The 19,922-nt window shown below is 60.8% G+C and overlaps 2 protein-coding genes and 1 long non-coding RNA gene across 4 annotated transcripts in view; 2 read left to right on the top strand and 1 right to left on the bottom strand.

Moving 5' to 3' along the window:
• SAE1 (SUMO1 activating enzyme subunit 1) overlaps positions 1 to 4,189 on the top strand; it is a 29,129-nt gene extending 24,940 nt beyond the window's left edge. For both annotated transcript variants that reach the window (XM_081019114.1, XM_081019113.1), the window contains 3 exons: positions 2,588 to 2,732; positions 3,591 to 3,660; positions 3,915 to 4,189. In XM_081019114.1, the coding sequence (XP_080875240.1) occupies positions 2,588 to 2,732; positions 3,591 to 3,660; positions 3,915 to 4,007 (308 nt within the window). In that variant the 3' untranslated portion in view covers positions 4,008 to 4,189. The remainder of the gene's footprint in view (positions 1 to 2,587; positions 2,733 to 3,590; positions 3,661 to 3,914) is intronic.
• The window catches only part of LOC308484584, a 116,061-nt gene that overhangs the window by 75,174 nt on the left and 20,965 nt on the right, over positions 1 to 19,922 (top strand). The window lies entirely within an intron of this gene.
• LOC308484466 (uncharacterized protein) lies at positions 5,299 to 7,713 on the bottom strand. Its single transcript, XM_081019451.1, has 4 exons — positions 7,571 to 7,713; positions 7,137 to 7,353; positions 5,934 to 6,169; positions 5,299 to 5,644 (listed from the first exon to the last, which is right to left on the bottom strand). Exons 2-4 carry the CDS (start codon positions 7,336 to 7,338, stop codon positions 5,528 to 5,530), a joined length of 555 nt encoding a protein of 184 aa, XP_080875577.1. The 5' UTR covers positions 7,339 to 7,353; positions 7,571 to 7,713; the 3' UTR covers positions 5,299 to 5,527.

The following is a 19,922-nucleotide window of genomic DNA, read 5'->3' on the forward strand; positions in this document are numbered from 1 at the left end:
GCCAGCCAGTGGGGCTTCATGTGTGTCCTTATTGATCAGCCTTGCTCTGGGTAAGAGGCCTCGTTCTTGGGGCAGCATCTCTGGATTGCACAAATCAAAGAGCTGCTTTGTGTCTTGGTCTCGCTCCAGTCCGTGTTGCTTCTGAAGCTCATTTTTCTCCTTTGCCCTCACGGTTCCCCCTCCCCATCCCCAGTGGGGGGAGCTTTAAGGCCTTTGTGTGGGCCTGGTGTGCGCAGGCAGCCCCTGTTGGGCCTTCGCAAAGGGGAGAGTGCTGAGACAGTCCCAGGGCAGCGGTAGGGAGGGGTTGTCAGGAACCCCACCAGGAGAGGAAGGTCCTCAGGGGAGATTTCCCCCTAGCTTCTCCTCGGCTTCCTTGGCTTTTCTAAAACACAGTGCCTTCCCTTCCCTCCTATCAGCTTGGATTCCTGCATGGCAGGGGGTTGGACTAGATGACCCTTAGGGTCCCTTTCAATTCCCCTATTCTGCGATTCCTGCTGCTGCTATTCTACTAATGCTTGGCACCAGTGCAATGAGATTCTTGCATCTTGGGGTTTAGCTACACAAAGTGGAGGAATTCTGAATCAATCGGTGTTTGAGGGGGGTCGGGGGGAGGCGGCAGCAGTGGCATGTTTGGACAGGGAACTACGTGGGCTGTTGCTGCCAGCTTCATTGGGCTGGCAAGGGCCTCCTGGGCTCAGAGTATGAGGGAGGGGGCATCAGGAGGTGGGCCATTTCCTCGGAGGGCCAGTTGGTGTTGATGCCAGCTTCTTGCCTGTGTATATATATAGTAATTGAGGATTGTGAGAACTTAGGATAACAGCAGCGGGGCTAGCCAGTCCCCTCTTCCTGCCACCCTGGAGTTCTGTTTCTGGGGTGCCAGTGAGGCTTTGCTATCACAGAATTATAGGATTTTACAGCTGGCAGGGGACCTTGAGGGTCATCTAGTCCAACCCCCTGCAATGAAGTAATCTCATCTCGAGCATGCATGGCAGGTGGCCCTCCAGCCTCTGCTTCAAAACCTCCAAGGAAGGAGAGTCCACCCCCTCCCAAGGGAGTTCATTCCACTGACAAACAGCTCTTACTGCCAGAGAGTTCTTCCTGATGTTCAGTTGGAATCTCCTTTCTTATCATTTGACTCCATCGGATCAGGTCCTCCCCTCCGGAGCAGCAGCAGAAAACAAGCTTGCTCCCTCTTCCATGGGACAGCCCTCGAGATATTTGAAGATGGCTCTCATATCTCCATCTCAGTCTCTACCAGGCGAAACATACCCAACACCCTCAACCGTTCCTCATCAGGCTTGGTTTCCTGACCCTTGATCATCTTGGTCACCCTCCTCTGCACATGTTCCAGCTTGTCAATATCCTTAAATTGTGGTGCCCAGAACTGGACACAGCATTCCAGGTGTGGTCTGACCAAGGCAGAATAGAGTGGGACTCTGACTTCCCTTGATCTGGACACTAGACTTCTAGCATTTGGGCTTTTTTGCTGCTGCCTCACCCTGTGGACTCATCTTCAGCTTGTGGTCCACCAAGACCCCAGATCCTTTCCACATGTCCTGCTAGTAAGCCAGGTGTCCCCCATCCTATATTGGTGCAGCTGGTTCTTCCTGCCTAAGTGCAGAACCTGACATTTGTCCTCTTTGAGATTCCTTCTGCTGCTTTGGGCCCAGCTCCCCGATTCATTCTTCTGCAACATCAGCTGCCCCTTGGCCCCTGTGGCTCTGGCTTGGCTGACCTATCCTTGCTGGGTGATCTCACTTCTCTTCCAGCAGGGCAAGGAAGGAATTGGGCGGGCCCAGGAGGCTGTGTTTGCTGTTGGGTGGGGCTTTGCCTGAGGCCAGGTCTGACCTTGGTGCATCCGCCAGCCAAATTTGGCAGGTGGGTGGGGCTGTGACTTTGCAAAGTGCCCTTTGAAACAGCTTCCCCTCCCTTGGAAGGAGGAGAGAGCCCGGCTCTGTGTCTCCTTTAAGAGGGAGGCCGGCAGCATTGCAGCAGGAACGCTTCCCTCCCCCAACACACGCTCACATCAGCTGGTACAGAGGGCTGCCGAGATCCTGTGCACCAGAGAGATCCCTAAAGGAATGGAACAGGATTGCTGTCCCTTCCCATCATCGGGTGGGAGAAGCGGACCTGCCTAGCTGTGGGCTCTGGCGCACGTGCAACCGAGCGCTAAGCAGATTGCTCTTGCTTTGCCTTGGCTGAACCCGTGCGCAGCCTCCGCAGACTGGAGGCGGTCTGTGCAAAGGCCTTTCCTTCCGGGGGTGTAAAGGGGGCCTCCAGAGAGCAGCCCTGCGGAGGAGGAAGAGGAGCTGCCTTGGCCTTCGGGAGCAAGTAGGCTGGGCACCGTCTGCATGTTCTTTGCCCCCCACATACCCATCTGGGTGGCTGGGGCTCTGGAGGTGGCCGCCCCTGGGATTCATGAGAAGGGGTCTCATTGCCCACCCAAGCCAAGGGAGACTTTGGTCGTTTGGATGTGAACCTTCCCCCCAACAGGGCCCAGCAGACATGGTGTGGGGTCTGGGTTGGGGGTGTTTGGGAAGCCGGCTGCGACAGGTTGTGATGCTGTTTCTGCCGCCGCCTCTTGCAGTGCTCCTGAGATTCCGGACCCTCAAGGGCCGGGACCCTTCCCGGCAGAGCTGCTCAGAGGACGCCGAGGTGCTCCTGCAGATGCGCGCAGATGTGCTGGCCTCTCTCGGGGTCGCGGCTGACCTGCTCCCGGATGACTTTGCCAGGTGGGTGGCGGCCCCTTGAGCCTGCTCCACGAGGAACCCCTGAGGACGGACCCCCACCACTAGGCTTTGCTGCTGCCTTGTCGTCAGCGCTCCCCTGAGTTGGCCCTATGTCCCCCATGTCCAGTGTTTTGGGAAGGGCCGTGGCTCAAGCCTGGCAGGACCACACTGGTCTCCTCCTTCTCTGGGAGGGCTGCCCCGACCCTCTGAAGGCTCCTGTGGGTCTGCAGGGCCAGAGCAGGGACTGGCATGTCCTGCCTTCAGCTGCCGGGCTCTTCTGAGCGCTGGCCATTCCGCTCCACGTGGCTGAGGGAGCGGCTGCCGGGCCTTTCTCGTGGGCGAGTTCAGGCCGTTAATCCTGAAAGGGCCTCCGTTGCTGGGCAGTCCCCGGTGCCGCAGTGCTGCGCTGCTGCTTGTGGGAATGGAGGGGGCAGCTCTGTGACCTTGGGGGGGGGGAGCGACAGCTTCTTTCCTCCTGGAGGGAGGGGGCAGCGGAAGGCCCTCTTGTGCCCCTCAGGCGAGGCGAGGCTTCTGAGCCCCCCACCACATTGGCATGTCTCTGCCTGCGACCCACCAGGGGTAACGGAGAATGTTTGGAGAGGAAGAATGTGGGGGGCGGCGGCTGGGGACTATGTTTAGCAAGGCTGTCTGGAGCAGGGGGGGGCAGCCTGCCCAGCCCCCTCAGGACTGTGTGGAATGCCCACGGACAACACCAGGCCGGGATTGGGTTGCCCCGACTACACTGGGCTGTGGCTGCCCTCTGCCGAAAACGCTCCGCTTGGCATGTTGCTTCTGTGGGGACTCCACAAAGAGATGTTTCCACAGGGCCCCCCCTCCGACACACCCCTTTCTCTCTCTCAGCTCCTGCTGCTCCGAAGTGGCTCCCGTCTGCGCTGTGGTCGGAGGAGTGCTGGGCCAGGAGGTGGTCAAGGTGAGGCCCGTGGCCCTGGATTCCCCACAGGGCGGGGGGGGCGGCTCTTGCTTGCGGCCCCACCCACAAGCAGCACAGCTGCAGGCCAGATCTGGTGTCTCTTCCCCTGCCCCACAACTGTGAACATTCCTGGAGAGAAGAGTGGGGAGGATCCTGGCTGCCCCCTTGGCCCTGCCAGCATGGGTCTTCCGGGCCCCCTCTTATCCCCCCCAGCTCTGCCTCTTTGCTCACGCTGCCTTTCCCCCCATCTCCAGGCCCTCTCTCAGCGGGATGCTCCCCTCAACAACTTCTTCTTCTTTGACGGCATGAGGGGCAACGGGATGGTGGAATGCCTGACCCCCAACTGAGCCTGGGCCACAACCCCAGAGCCCTTGGTAGTCTTGGACCAGCTGCCCACAGCCCCATGGGGCTCTTCCCTCTGTGGCACCTCTGGCCTTGGGGGGGGCTGTTGCTGATGCCCCCCTTCCTGCATTGCCACGGATGGGGTGTGTGTGTTACTTTAGCACTCAATAAACTTTTTTTAGTACCATTTCTCTCCTGCAGCGCGTTTGACTGGAGCCTATTTGTCCTTAAATGGAGAGGAGTGGGGGGGCCCCTCTGTTCCTGTTTCCCCTCGGGGGCCCTGGACTATTCTTGCCTGGCTGGGCACGGGAGGCGGTTTGGGGGCCAGGCGATGGCCTGCGCCCAGCAGCTGTTGGGGCTGAAGGTGGCCCCCCTGCTAACCTGGCCAGGTGCTCTTCTGTGGCTTGGCAGAGCCGGGCATGGGGGGGGGTCCTGGCCAGGGACTCCCGGCACAGGCCTCTGTTCCTGGCGCGGCATCATGGGAGGGTGGGGCTGCTTTGTGGTCAAGCAGCCAGAGGGTCAGCAGAATGCCCGCCCTGCTGTTTAAGGAAGCGAAGGTGAGGCTGGCCAAGGCAGGCCGCAGGTCCCGCTGGGCGGGGCTGCCTTTGGGGTCAGCTCTGCATTCCTCCTTCCCCACAGCTGCGCTCCTGGGGAGAAAGGTCACCTTGGCGCTTGCCAGGGGGAGGGGGGCTGGGGCTTCAAAAGACCTGGGCTGATCTCCCTCTGGGCCCTGGGGTGACCGCCTGGCCCTCTCCGGCTCCGTGGGGCAGCCCTCGGGATCGCAACAGCTCAGTCAGCCCCACTGACCAATATCCCACACGGCCTGCTCCAGTGGGGGGCCTTCCCCTCTCCAGTTGTACGTACCAAGTTGTGGCTCGGAGCCCCCCAGCTCCACCGAGAAGGCCTCCCCCCTGCTGGAGAGTCGCTGCTGCCAGGCCTGACCTTGGGGGCAAAGCCACTTCCTATGTCCTCTGTTTACAAGCAAAAATCACATGTAGGCCTTGACAATACAACTTCTTAGTCCAGTTTTTATTGAAAAGGAAACATACAAAATTCTGCCTCCCCCCCAAAGTACAGACCCCCCCTCCCCCCCTCAAGTATCTACAGGCAGCACCAAGTTCTCCTGTACAAGTTGTAGATTGTCCACAGGATGTATATACAGTACACACAGCAGCTTCCGCTGTACAGCCCCCCCCCCCCTATGTACAAGATGGCCACGCCCCCTATTTACAGCTTGGCCCGCCCCCCAGAAGGAAACCGGGCCCTGTGCAATTGTCTCCCCCCCCCCCGCCCCTGTACAGGCTCCATTGAACAGTATTGACATAGTGCTAACTTGCTTGGCGTCCCAGCTGAGCAGCTCTCCTTAAGGCACTGCTGGGCTGGGGGCAGAAGGAAGCAGCCCTGCGCGCCCCCCCCCCGGCTCACGGCCCCCGGCGGGGCGGGCGACGGCGCGGGGGGGCGGCTCCAGGCCCGGCTGGGTTCCCCCCTGGCCAGCAGGAGGACCACGAGGAGGCGGAGGAGGCGGCTAGTTGGGGCGCAGGGCGGCCAGGCCCTCCGCCGGCAGGTTGTACAAGATGCCCAGCAGCTGGAAGACGAAGTGGGAGACGTGGCCCCAGAGGGCGCCCTGCGGCCGGCGCTGCTCCTGCAGGGAGAGGAGGAGAGGGCGCAGGTGAGCGGGGCAGGGGGGCAGCGGCGGGGCGGGCACTGCCCTGCCCAGGCTCCCGTGCCCGGCCGCCTGCCATCCCGCGCTATTTATAGGAGATGAGTCAGCGGCGGCGGCGGCGGCGGCGGCGCCTGCCCGGCTCCCTGGGCAAAGCAGCGGCGGAGGACGGGGCTGGGCGGTGGGGCCACCGGCATCCCGGCCCCCCCCCTGCCACCAGCATCCCGGGCACACGCCGCCCCCCCGGTCCCCTCCCCTGGCACCGACTTACCCTGTGCGCGTACTCGCGCTGGAACTGGTCTCCCAGGACTCGCAGGCGCGCCCCGATGGCTCTCTCCAGGCCGGGCGCGGGGGTCCTGAGCTGGACGGGGGGCTCCTCCGGGCGGGGGGCGGCGGCGGGCGGGTCGCCTGCGGGAGGAAGGCAGCGGCGATGAGGGCGGCGAGGCGGGGAGGGCAGCAGCAAGCCGAGGAGGGGCGGGAGGGGGCCGTTTCCTGTCTCCTTGGCAACTGCGGAGGGAAAAGGGATCATTCCAGGACACGGGCCCCCCCGGCTGGCGGGCTGGCTGGCTGGGGCGAGCAGCGCCGCGGGGAGCGCGCCTGCAGCTGCCTCTTGCCCTGCAGGCGCCCACCCCGGGAGACTGGGGGGGGGGGGCGGGCGATGGTTACAAGGGGGCTGCCACTCGCTGCTCTCCGCCAGGGATGCTCCTCCTCGCCGCGCTTAGCTGGGGGCGGCCCCTCCCATAGTCTGCTCCCCCCTCAATACACGCAATTTTTTCATGAGTCAGCGTTTCCACGCCAGGCTCAAGGAGGGCAGGGCGCTTGGGGGGCACCCCCTGCGCGCAGTGCGGCCGAGTGGGGCGGGACCAAAGCAGACTGAGGGGCAAACGGGATACCCGCGAGACCCCCGCCCAATGCCGGCCACCTGCGCGCACGCTTCCCGGGGGTTTGGGGGTGCGGAAAGTGGTCTGGTCTCGGTGGGGGAGCAATAAAAGGAGCCCATCGGAGAACAGGCTGGCGCCCGATCTGGGTGCCTCGCCTGAGCCCCTTCCCACGTGCTCGCAGCCACCGCGTGTTGCCCGCAAGGAGACGCAGCGCTCCGGAAGGAGGAGCGCCCGTCGCAGAAAAACAAAGGTCTGTCCTTGACGGACGGGGGCGCAGAAAGGGGCTGGGCTGTGCCGGACCCCCAGGACTGCTCAGGTGGGGAGAGGAGCGGAGGGTCCGCCCCCTCTTCCGCGGGCACCTGCGGCTGGGAGACACAGGGGCTGAGCCGCGCCCCTCTTGCCCCGCGCCCCGGGGGCGCGCCAGCCCTTTGCTTGCGGGACAGCTCCTGCGGAACAACCACCGCCCTGGCTGGGACCCCGGGGCCGGGGGAGGCGCTCTGCCCATGCTCAGAGGCGCTTTGTGGGTCCCGCCGCCCTCCCCTCGCCCAGCAGCAGGCGCCCCGCCCCCTCGAGCCCCCTCCCCAGGCACTCACCTCGCGTGGCCCCGGAGCGCATCCGCAAGGTCTCGTGTCCGATCCCGCAGCGGCAGAGGCCGTTCAGCCGGGGGGGCGAGGCGAGGGGCGCGCGGCAGAGGGGGGGCGGCAGGGCCAGCGCCCCCCCCACAGGGCAGGCTGGGCTCCCGGGCACAGCTGCTGTCGGCTCGGCGCGGCTCCCGTCCTGCAGTGGTCTGGCCATGGCGCTCGGCGGGGTCTGCGGGGCGAGCGGAGACGGGGCGGTCGGTGGGGGCGGGCGGGCGGGCTGGTGTTTGTAAACAAACCGCGCCGTGCCAGCTTCGCGGGGGGGGGGGGTCCGTCTCCCTTCCTCCCGCCCCGCCCCGATCCGGGCTGCCGCCCCCTGCAGCCACGTGCGCCCTCCCGCCTCCCCCGACGGGACGGTCCCTCCCCGGGCACCCGCCTGCCCCACTTACTGCAGCTGCATGAACCCTCCGGGGGCGGGGCGGGGGTCTCTGGGCAGCGCAGGGGCTCCGTCGGCGGCGGTGGCGGCGGCGGCGGCGGCGGCGGCGGGCGAGGCAGGAGAGCGACCCCGGCGAGCTGGAGCGGCGGCGGCGGCGGCGGCCAGAGTCTCTCTGCCAGGCGAGCGGGCAGCGGCAGCGCAGCCCCGGAGCCGGGCCCCGCCCCCGCCCTGACGTCACCGCGCCCCGCCCCCTCCGCCGCCTCCCGGAGGCAAGTTCGGGCTTGTGCGGGAGCCGGGGATCCCCCGAGGGGCGCGGCCGGACGGCGGGACCCGCGCGCAGCAGGCGCCCCCTCCGTCGCGCTCCCCGCTCGACCCATTCCCCGCGCGGGCAACTGAGGCTGGCCCGGGTCCGGCTTGGCGGGCAAACGTCCGCCCCGCCTCCCTCGGAGTAAACAAACAGACGGAACCCGCCTCCCCGCGGACTAGCGCCATGCGGAGGGGCTCCAGCCAGAAAAGGACGCGGAACACTGACATGCTTAAGTGTTTTGCGCGCGGAGAGAAAAGAGCTTTCCTCCGCTTCAGCGGCCACAACTGAAAACAGGCCTCCATATGTTGTGCAACCAGGAAGTTCCAGGGTCAACAATGAGGGGGGGCACCTCTCTCCGGGCACCCTGGCAAGCAGCTCCCCCAGCCAGATCAGAGCACCCGGCCCCCCCTAGAATCCTTCCTGGCTGCAGCAGTGCAGTAATCTAACCTGCAAGGGACTTCAGGCACTGAGGGTCAGACAGAGGCAAAGCTCCCCAGGAAAGGGCGCAGCTGACAAAGCAACTGGGGTGGGGGGGAAAGGGGCTCCAGGTCACATCAGAAGGTCTGGACCCAGGTGCTGCCCACCCATTGCTTGAAGCAAGGGGCAACCTTATCCAAAAGAGGCTGGACGCTTCTCCCAAGACATCAGCCTTGCTCAGGGTCGCCTCCTCCACCAGGCACCAGAGCATAAGCAAAAAGCCTGCGGGATCAGGCCTGTGGCCCATCTGGTCCAGCAGCCTGTCAAAGGGAAGCCCACACGCAGGATCCAAGCACAAGAGCCCTTTCTCCTTGGGGTTTGGTCAGTCAACCAGTTACAAGTCCACTGACCTGTTCCCTGGCCCGGACCACATCTCACCAGCTCCTCCACCAGAAGGGGTCCCCTACTGAGTCATAGAATCATAGACTCTTGGGAGCTTCGTCAAAAGCCCTCCTGAAATCAAGATACACTATGTCCACAGCATTCCCCTGATCCACCAAGCTTGTAACGCTATCCAAAAATGAAATGAGGTTCATTTGTCTGGCGTGACTTGTTTTTGGGAAACCCATGCAGGGTCTTAGAAGCGATTGCCACTGGCCCATCTAGTCCAGCCTCCTGCTCTCCCAGTGAATGGCCAGATATGCCCAAGGGAAACCTGCTATCAGGATCCGAGCACTAGGGCCCTCTTCCCTCACGTGGATTCCAGCCACTGGGATTCAGAAGCACAGCTGCCTCTGGCTGTGGAAGAAGAGCAGAGGGCCTTCTTGGTGGTGGCACCCGCCCTGTGGAACGTTCTACCATCAGATGTCAAGGAAATAAACAACCACCTGACTTTTAGGAGACATCTGAAGGCAGCCCTGTTTAGGGAAGCTTTTAATGTTTGATTCTATTTTTAATATTCTGTTGGGAGCCGCCCAGAGCGCTCTCCTCCATGAATTTCTTTAATCCTCTTTTAAAGCCACAGGTCGGTGGCCATCACTATCAGGGCTCCTCTTCCACGGTGAGCAATCCAGGACAAGGCCTGCGACTCTTGGGAAAGGGGAAGGCAAACTCCCAAGGCTTGGAAGGGGGCGGGGGGGGGGGTTAGGAGGAGAGGAGGCCTCCTTGGGAAGCCAAGCCAGGCAGCCTTTGTTGAAGCAGGCTGGCCGGGGGATTTCCAGCAGCTGACCCTTTGTGGAGCTGTGCTGTGGGCCTCTTCCCCATCAGAGGGCCCCGTGCTGGGCTCTGGGTCAGGGGGTCATCCCCACAGCTGAGCGGGAGGGAGGGGGGAGGAGGGGAGGCTTTTTCTAGCTGAATCTTTTGGCCTGGCCTGTGGCGGGGAGTGTCATCCATGGCCCACCAATGCGCACATTGGCAGAGGTGCCTGGCCTTGGTGTACAAAGCTGTGTGCGTGTGTGTCTGCTTGCGCATTGGAGCAGAGTGTCATGTAGGAAGATGTTGGTGGGACTCACTCACAGGTCCTTGCTGTGATTCTGACTCACAGTGAAATAGGGGCCTGAATGGAGGTCCCATGGCAGAACAGTCTGACAAGAGTAACATCATCATTATTATTACAGTATTATTATTATTATTATTATTATTATTATTATTATTACCAGTCCTTCCTGACTCCAAGATATGGTGGGGGGCATTATGAGGCCCCTGGGATGCGGGTGGCGCTGTGATCTAAACCACTGAGCCTCTTGGGCTTGCCAATCAGAAGGTTGCCAGTTTGAACCACTGCAACGGGGTGAGCTCCTGTTGCTCTGTCCCAGCCTCTGCCAGCCCAGCAGTTCGAAAGCATAGCAGTGCAAGTAGATAAATAGGTACCGCTGTGGTAGGAAGGTAAACAGCGCTCTGGTTTCCATCACAGTGTTCCATCATACCAGAAGCAGCTTAGTCCTGCTGGCCACATGACCCGGAAAGCTGTCTGTGGACAAACACCTGCTCCCTTGGCCTGAAAGCGAGATGAGCACCGCACCCCATAGTCACCTTTGACTTGACTTAACCATGCAGGGGTCATTTACCTTCACCTTCTGAGGCCCCATCCTGTACACCCAGCACCTATATATGCTCAGGACCCAGGTTCAAAGGGATGCGTGTTTCTGTAAGGGACCAAAGCAGGGAAGAATATTCCAGGAGGCAGAAGGAGCCGTCAAGTCACTCTTTGCCGATCAGAGCTGCTTATCTGCCTGTTGTCAGCTAAGGACCTAAGTGCAGCCTAGTCCAGCGTCCTGTTCTCCCAGTGACCAGCCAGGTGCCCCAAATGGACCAAGAGCTCCTCTCCCTTCTGACAGTTTCCAGCCACTGGGATTCAGAAGCACGGCTGCCTCCAGCTGTGAAGACAAGAGCACAGCTGTCTGGAGCCACTGAGAGCCTTTTCCTCCTGGATGGTTTGCCCAGTCCTCTTTGAAAGCCACACACTGGTGGCCGTCCTGTGGGAGTGAGTTCCACAGGCTGAAATCCCACCGGCTGTGCAAACTCCCACCAAACTGAGGGAGCCCCAGCCTCAAACTAGAGGATTTGGGGTGGGGGACACAAGCCCGACTCAAGCAGCCAAAGGGACCAGTTGGGAAAGGCAGGGGGGTCCCCAGCAGAGGAAGGGTCCCAGTGGAGAGGTCAGTGGGGCAGGGAGACTGACACCTCAGAGAAGGGGCTGGGCGGCCTTCTGTGCTAAGGAAGGACAGGTCGTGTTTGGGGTCTTTCAGATGGAATCCGATGACCAAATGGGCACAATGGAAGTTCCTAAAACGATGAATGTCTTCGAGACAGTCCGTGGAAATAAAGGGGCCCTTTTCCCTCATCATCCTAGAACTCAGGACCAGCCGTGAAGCTGCTTCCCCTTCACCTGGGAAGGTCACTGCCGCCACCAAGAAGAGGACCTCGCCCGGAGACACCTGTTTACATGAGGATGAACATGCCTTTGAGCATGCGAAGAGTGCCACACGCTCCCCCCTCCATGCTTAGTAGCTTGGGTGAGCTGGATCTCCGCGGGTGGGCAGCGTGGGCATGGATGGGCAAGGCGGCCCGACTGCCAGGCGGGCGAGGGGGGGGGCTGGAGTGGCGCCGCCCCCTCCCGCTTCCCTGCTGCTGCTCCTCCCCTGCCCCCCCCCCGTGCCCTCCGGTGGAGGGATCCCGCCGCGTGGCTGGCTGAGCCGAAGCGCCGCGGAGCCAACGAGCGCCCCGTCGCCGGGACGAGCAGGCGGGCCGCGGCCAATGGCAGCGCGAGGCGTCGGGCCGTCGGAGCGCCTTCGCCGCTGTCTCTATTGCCCCCCCTCTCCCTCCCGCGCTGACATCACTGGCTGTTTATTCCTCCTTCGCCGAGAGCGGGGGGGGGGGGGCGCTGGGCTGGCACATGCGCTCGGCCGGGCATGAGTAACGCTTCGCTGTGGCGGCTGCGGCGCAGGGCGAATTTGCCCAGTGACAGCCACTCAGCAGATGCCCGCCTCGCGATGATGTCACCCCTGGGGGCGGCAGGAGGGAGGCGGGCAGCAGGCAGCGCTCCTTCGACGGGGCGGACGCGCCAGCGCCAAAAGCGCACGGCTGGCTCCGCGCGCGGCGCAGGACGCTCCTGTTGCAGAGGCCCGCGCGCGATGGCGGGGAGGGGAGGGACCCACCTGCTGCCAGGATCCCGCCCCGCGCCCCCCCCTTTGTCGTCCTCCTCCTCCCCACCCCCGGTGGCCCACGCGGCTGGTCGCCTCCTCTGCAAAGTTCCCTTCGCTCTGGTGGAACCTCCAGGCCCAGAGACAGTCTATCTCGCTCCCGAGGCAGGGAGGGGCCTTGGGCCACTGCGAGCAGAGGGGGCTGGACGGGGTGGGCCACGCGCCTGATCCAGCGCCACCTCGCAAGAGCAGGGCAGGGCTGCGCGCATCCCGCTTCCCAGCTCGGAGCGAGTCAAGCCCGCGGGTCTCCTTCTTTTTCCTTATCCCCGAATGAAATAAGGACATCCTGGGCTTCTGGACCTCCAGAGGCGTCCCGGGCGCCCGAGGGTGAGGGGCGGGCGGGGCGTGTTTCTCGGCCCCGGAACATCGACGGGGAGTTCTTTGCTTAGCAACGCGCTTCCCGCCTTTGGCTTCCCTCCCTCTCTGCCTGTCTCCCGCCAGGCAACAGCCCCCTGCGAAGTGGGCCGCCCTGCTTCTTCTCCTGGAGCCTGGATGAGGCCCGGGCGGCCCGAGGGGGCTCCTCCGGCGGGGCAGGCCTGGCAGGGGGCTCTCCTCCCAGCGGGGCCCCGTCTCCCTGCCTCAGTTCTCCCTCGGGAGAAGGGGCGCAAGAGGGGCAGCAAGGCCAGAGGCGGGCGCGCCCCTTGGCGCCACAGCCTGCACCCCGGGCATTGCAGGGGGCTGGGCTGGATGACCCTGGGGACCCTTCCAGCTCTCCAGACCCAGGTGTCCAGCCCAGCTGCCTTTGGGCTCCCCTGCGCGGGGGTCCCTCGCGCCCCCCAAGCAAGGCTGGCGACGTCCTTGCCCGGCTCTCGGGCTCCTCACCGGGGAGGGTCGGGACGCCCCCACCTGCCCACCCCAAATGCTCCCGGAACGCGCGCAATGCACGGGGCTCCCCGTCTACTCGCGAGGAAGGAGCCCCCCCCCCGCGCGGGTTTGTTTTGCAGCAGGGGCAGCGGAGCGTGTCTAACCCCCCGCCGGTTCCGCTCGGCTGCCTGGACACCCCCGCCCCCCCTGCCTTCCCATTGGCTGGCGGCGGCGGCGGCGCGCAGCCACTCAGCGCCGAGTAGGCGCCTGTTTCCAAAGGAAGAGCGCCACGCGCGCCGCGCGGAGCCACGGCAACACGGCCCGGCCGGGCAGGCGGGCGAACGGGCAGGCGCGGCAGAGACGGGGGAGGCCCGGCCTGGCTTGCGCGCCCCCGATGGGTGGGGTTGCCCGGCACACCTGCTGCGCCCCGGCCGGCCTCCGTTGCCCTGCGTGGGGCTGCTGCGTGGGGAGCTCCTTCTCCCCCTCTGTCCCCCCAACAGGCCCCGACGGTGCAGCCCCCCCCGTCGCCCCATTTCACAAGCGGTGAAGCGAAGCAGCCAGGCTAGCGCTCGGCCAAGGGGAGCGTGGCACAGGGGGGCTGGACTAGATGACTCTGGGGGTCCCGTCCGGCTTCTAGGAGCCTATGATCCGTGGGCGCCAAGGCAGAGCTGTCAACTTTCAGATTTGAAAATAAGGGATCAGCAGCCTCGAAAAGAAGGGATCAGCAGCCTCCCCTGTCCCAGGGACAGTCTACGGGATATCTAACAATCCGGGATAGCAGTGGGAAGCAGCGGGAAACGGCGTGAGAATAAGGGAATTTCCCGCAAAAAGGGGGAAGGTTGACAGCTATGCGCCAAGGCAGCACCCCAGGTCTGTCCGACGGTGGCAGCTTTCTGCGGAGGGGGGGGGAGAGCAGGCTGGTGGCGCAGCCGATGCCCAGATGTTCAGGGCGCGGAGCGCTCCGTGGGCCACGTGCGGACGCAGCTGCGCGCCTGAGCTGCCTCCTAATCCTGGGCTGCGCCGGGGTTGGGCGAGGTGACCTCCAAGCTGCCCTCTAAGGGCGCGTCAGGCGCTGAGCCACAGGCCCCACGTCGAGGCAGGGAGGCGGGCTGGATTCGGCCTTCCCCGGAGACCGGCCTGCCTGGCGAGGCTTCGGGGAAGGAGGGAAGAACTTTCTGGCGGCAAGATCCTTTCCCCGGGAGGTCCTTCAACCATCGGTCAGGGATTCTGGAGCTGTGATTCCCGCATTGCAGTGGGTTCGACTAGATGACCGCAGGGGTCCCTCCCAACCCTCCAGCTCTGCCATTCTTCCCCAGTGCAGCGGCCACACTGGGCCCAGGAGGGCCCGAGGGCCGCCCCTTCGCCTGCCCCAAAGGCGTCGGTTGCTTTTCGGGGGTGGGGGTGCCCTACTTGGCAGTGCTGGCGTGGGCCCCGGAGCCTCTTTCGCTCCCCCGAGGGCGGCTGCCTCGGCTCCGCGGTTGCTGGTGCAAGGCCGGCCCTGGGGAGATTAGGATCCCCGCGAGGGGCTGGAGGGAAATCCCCTGACCTCATCCTGGGGATTCCCCCTCCTCCCTGCCCTCCCCGCCCCCCCTGGCCGGCTTCACCTCTCCTCCCCACCCGGATGGAGGGATGGCAGCTGGCAGGACTCAAAAGTTAAGTTTCGCGCCCCCCCCCCCCAAATAAATAAATAAAAGCGCCAGGAAAACACATCGCACGAGAGCGAGGGAAGGCGTTTTCCCCTCCCTCCTCCTCCTCCTCCTCCTCCGCCCTCTCGCCTCGGCCCCGTCGCAACAACAGCCGATGCCGCCGCCGCCGCGTTTGGGTCCGTCCCTTCCAACCATCTCCTGCACTCGGGCCGGCGCAGCCAATCAGCGCCCGCCATCCCAGCAGGAAAAGCAACTGCCATGGAAACAGCATCCGCGGCTGGCGGAGGCAGCAGAGCATCACAGCATCCGCGGCGGAGGAGGAGGCGGCGCCCTCGCGCCCAGCCCCGTGCCCAGGAGGCTGGCGGGGGCACGTCTGGGGCACTGGGGCACTGGGGCCCGGGCAGCCCAGCCAGGCGCCGGGGGGAGGAGGAGGGCCAGGGCCGGAGCACGAGCGCGCGCGCGCCGCCGCCGCCGCCGCCGGAGCCTGGGAAATACATCACGGGGCTCAGCAACAGCCACGGGGGCAGCGAGCCCAGCGCGCGCGCCAATGAGCGGAAGGCGCTGCTGCTGCTGCTGGGCCGGAGCCTGCCCGGCTTGGCCTCGGTAGCTGCGGCTGGGGGGAGTCTGCACATGCTCAGAGGTGCCTATAAGAGAGCAAGGGGAGCATGCTGGATCAGGGCCCAGCACAAGGGCAACCGGACCATGGAGGCCTAGCGTGGCTCCTCTGGCCAGCAGCCACCAGAAGCCTCCACTGGGATGGTTGAGCCCTACCCTCCTTGGCTGCAAGTCTCAGGGGCCTGATTCAGACGGGGAGGGCCGGTTAAGGGAGCAAGCGCCCCTCCGACTCAGCCTCAGGCTCTTCCTGGGGCCTGGGACCCGGCAGGTGGGACAGCTCCTTTTCCTGGACCCCCAAAGGCAGGGCCGGCCCATGACAGTTTGGCACCTGAAGCACCAACATAGGATGGGGGACACCTGGCTTACTAGCAGGACATGTGAAACAAGATCTCTGGGTCTGGGTGGACCACAAGCTGAACACGAGTCCACAGGGTGAGGCAGCAGCCAAAAAAGCTAATGCTATTCTCCGTTGCATCCACAGAAGTCTAGTGTCCAGATCAAGGGAAGTCATAGTCCCACTCTATTCTGCCTTGGTCAGACCACACCTGGAATACTGTGCCCGGTTTTGGGCACCACAATTTAAGGATATTGACAAGCTGGAACACGTGCAGAGGAGGGCAACCAAGATGATCAAGCGTCAGGAAACCAAGCCTGATGAGGAACGGTTGAAGCAGGTGGGTATGTTTGGCCTTGTAAAGAGGAGACTGAGGAGGAGATATGAGAGCCATCTTCATATATCTCAAGGGCCGTCACATAGAAGAGGGAACCAGCTTGTTTTCTCTTGCTCTGGAGGGTAGGACTCGAACCCATGGCTTCAAGTTACAAGGACGGAGATTCCGACTCAACATCAGGAAGAACCTTCTGAAAGCAAGACCTGTTTGACGGCAGAAAGGACTCCCTTAAGAGGCTGTGGCCTCTCCTTCTTTGGAGGTTTTTAAGCAGAGCTTGGACGGCCACCTGAGATTCCTGCGTTGCAGGGGGGGTTGGACTAGATGACCCTTGGGGACCCCTTCCAACTCTACAAAACTATGATTCTGTGAAGCAAACACAGAATCACGCCTCCCCTCCTCACCAGGGGAGAGTGTAGACCTAAACCAGGAACAAGGGAGGAATAAAGGTCTACACGGGATCTGCTGTCTCTGTGGATTCTGCCGCCCGAGGCGCTTGCCTCCCCTTGCCCCGTGGGTGGGCCAGCCCCCTCGTGGTCCCCCAGGGTGTCAAAGGGGCTGCCGGACTTCTCCTCCTAAATGGCCTCGTCTGTGTACAGTAGGCCCTCGGTTTCCGAATGTCTCGGAAATCAAACATTTCGGCTTTCAAATGCCGAAAACCCAGAAGTAACTGCTTCGGTTTTTGAATGCTTTTCGGAAGCCGCATGTGCCACGCAGCTTCCGCATGGAGTTTTCCGGACGCAAATGCTTCCGGAATTGTACGCTTTGTTTTTGGAACATTTCGGAAGTCAAACAGTATTCCGGAACAGATGATGTTCGAAAACCGAGGTACCCCTGTATCCCTCAAGGGATACCATCTGAAGGCAGCCCCGGATAGGGAAGTTTCTAATGGTCAATGTTTCATTGTCTTTTTCTATTTTGCTGCAAGCCACCCAGACTGGCTGGGGCGACCAGTCAGATGGGCGGCATATTCGCAACAAGAACAGTTCTGGCAACCGTTTCACAGCACCGTGGAAGTGGAGGGGCTGCTGAAGGTCTTCCCGTCCAACTCCCTGCAATGCAGGAATCTCAGCTTCAGCCTCCAAGGCCAGCCAAGCTCTGCTGAAAACCCTCCAAGGAAGGGGAGGGCGCCACTTGCCGACCCACTGCGGAACAGCTCTTACTGTCAGAAAGTTTTTACACATTTATGTACTTCCTTGGGCTGAGTTGGAATTTCCTTCTTTGTAAGCAGGCAGTGGAACGCCCTCCCAGCAGATGCCAAGGAAAGAAATCTGACCTTTAGAAGGCAGCCCTGTTTAGGGAAGTTTTTAAGGTTTGATGTTTTTATCGTGCTTTTAATTTTGTTGGGAGCCACACAGAGTGGCTGGGGAAACTCAGTCAGATGGGCGGGGTATAAGAATTAAAATTATTAACTTGAAGCCACGGGTTCAAGTCCTACTCTCCACAGCAGGACAAAACAAACTTGCTTCCCTTCCATGTGGTAACCCTTGAGATATTTGAAGATAGCTATTATGTTTCCTCTCTGTCTTCTCTTTTCCAGGATAAACATACCCAGATCCGTCAACCGTTCCTCATAAGTTTGATTTACTGAGTTTAATAAATACTTAATAAATATTATTAATACTTAGATGCTGCTTTCCCACCCCAAGCTGCACGCAAAACCACTTACAGCAAACATTGAAAACAACTAAATACAGAGCATTGGAAATACAAATATATAAGACACAGAGCATGTCAATAAATTCAAAAACGACAATTTGGCAAAAACAGAATGAATTCTACACGACAAAACAAAGCCCCCCCATCCCCAATCTTAGGCCCAAGTACATAAATATGAAGCAAAAGAAGAGCTATACAACAACCATGTTTCTGGCAGAGGCCACCTTGCTCTTTGAGAAGCCTGGCTAGACACAGTTCAGAGGAGAGGCTGGCATCCAGATGACATACAGCCCTGCTTGGGGCTTCTGGAGGGGGGGGGGAGGATGCCAGGGAAGAGGGGTCCCTGTGTCCCCTCTGGCTGCTGTGAGTCGCTTTGGGTGCCCTTGGCGTGGGGGTGCCCATGCACAGCCTGGGGCATCAAACCCCACTGCCTGGCCTCTCCCTTTTCATGTGCAATTCCTTCCCTGCAATTCCTCACATGGGAAACTTGGGCAGCGACTGGCCTGCTGCAAAGACCACCATGGGGAGACCGTGGGGAGGATTCGGAACCCAAGCCCCGGCCCCTGCAGGGAGAGAGACCCACGCCAGCTGCAGGGGGTGGGGGACTTGTGATCTGGAGGATTGGGGAGCAGCACAGCTGCCTTAAAGTCACAGGGGGAGGGAAACTTGCAGAGACCCAGCTTGGATCAATTTGTGACCCCCTGGACCAGAGCACGCCAGGCCCTCCTGTCTTCCACTGCCTCCCTCATATTGGTCGCTTCGAGAACACTGTCCCACCATCTCGTCCTCTGTCGTCCCCTTCTCCTTGTGCCCTCCATCTTTCCCTGCATCCGGGTCTTTTCCAGGGAGTCTTCTCTTCTCCTGAGGTGGCCAAAGTCTTGGAGCCTCAGCTTCAGGATCTGTCCTTCCAGTGAGCTCTCAGGGCTGATTTCCTTCAGAATGGAGAGGTTGGATCTTCTTGCAGTCCATGGGACTCTCAAGAGTCTCCTCCAGCACCAGAATTCAAAAGCATCAATTCATCAGCCTTCTTTATGGTCCAGCTCTCACTTCCATACATCACTACTGGGAAAACCATGGCTTTAACTATACGGACCTTTGTTGGGAAGGTGATGTCTCTGTTTTTTAAGATGCTGTCTAGGTTTGTCATTGCTTTTCTCCCAAGAAGCAGGCAACTTTTAATTTCGTGGCTGCTGTCACCATCTGCAGTGGTGCCCAAGAAAGTAAAATCTCTCACTGCCTCCATTTCTTCCCCTTCTATTTGCCAGGAGGTGATGGGACCACTGGCCATGATCTTCGTTTTTTTGATGTTGAGCTTCAGACCATATTTTGCGCTCTCTTCTTTCACCCTCATTAAAAGGTTCTTTAATTCCTCCTCACTTTCTGCCATCAAGGTTGGAACAACAGTCCCCCAAAAATCAAATCCTGCCTGTACATTTATCTACTCAATCCATACCCCACTTTTTCCTCCAAGGAACAAGCAACCCTGTGAGGCAGGTCAGGCTGAGAGGCCCAAATTCTGGCCCAAATTCTTGGAGCCAGTGAGTGCCAAGCAGGGATTCGAACCCAGGTCTCCCTGGCCCTCATCCAACACTCTAACCCATTGATGGCCAACCTTGGCCCTCCAGCTGTTTTGGGACTACAACTCCCATCATCCCTAGCTAACAGAACCAGCGGTCAGGGAGGATGGGAATTGTAGTCCCAAAACAGCTGGCGGGCCGAGTTTGGCCATCACTGCTCTAACCACTGCGTCACATTGCCTCTTGTATAATGATGTTGCTTCCTGATGTGCCACAGGCACCACCTCCTGCTTCCCAGACCACCATGGAATATGATGGGGGGCAGATCTCAGGCGCACTTTCTTGGTGGGGGAGCAGATCAGTGGGCAGCCAAGGAAGGCGGCCTGCACCAGCCTCTCTGCCAGCCGCCTTGCCCTGGCGCAGAGGGAATCTTTGCTGGCAGATGCTGCCATCTCGTGGTCTGGAAAGGCAGCGCCAGGCAAGGCTCAACAGGAAGTGTTGTCAATATTATTTGATAACTATTTGATAATAATAATAATAATAATAATAATAATAATAATATATTTACCCCAGCCACTCTGGGCGGCTCCCAACAGAATATTAAAAGCATGATAAAACATCAAACATTAAAAACTTCCCTAATGCCAGATCTTGGGGCGATTGACAGGGTAAAATACAAGGTACAAACCCAAATAAACAGTTAAAATGAAAAAACAAAACAACAACACCCCCCCCTTCCCACAAACACATTTAAAAGGCTGGGGAATATTAATCAGCCCAAGGCCTGGTTGAAGAGGAATTTTTAAAATACTTTTTGGGGGGTTTAGGACATTGTGGTTCTAATATATATATAATATATATATATAATTTGGGGTTTAGGACCTTATGGTTCTTCTCTGGGCCACGCTTTCAGAATAAAAATTTGTTTGTGTCACAGCAACTTTTTTATTGATAAGAAAACGAAAAGGAACAACTGCTTTATGACACTATCCCTGGGACATCCAGAAATTATAGAACATTTCAGCTACCCA

This window comes from Podarcis pityusensis, assembly GCF_964106645.2.
Source record: "Podarcis pityusensis genome assembly, chromosome: 8".
Lineage (NCBI taxonomy): Eukaryota > Metazoa > Chordata > Lepidosauria > Squamata > Lacertidae > Podarcis > Podarcis pityusensis.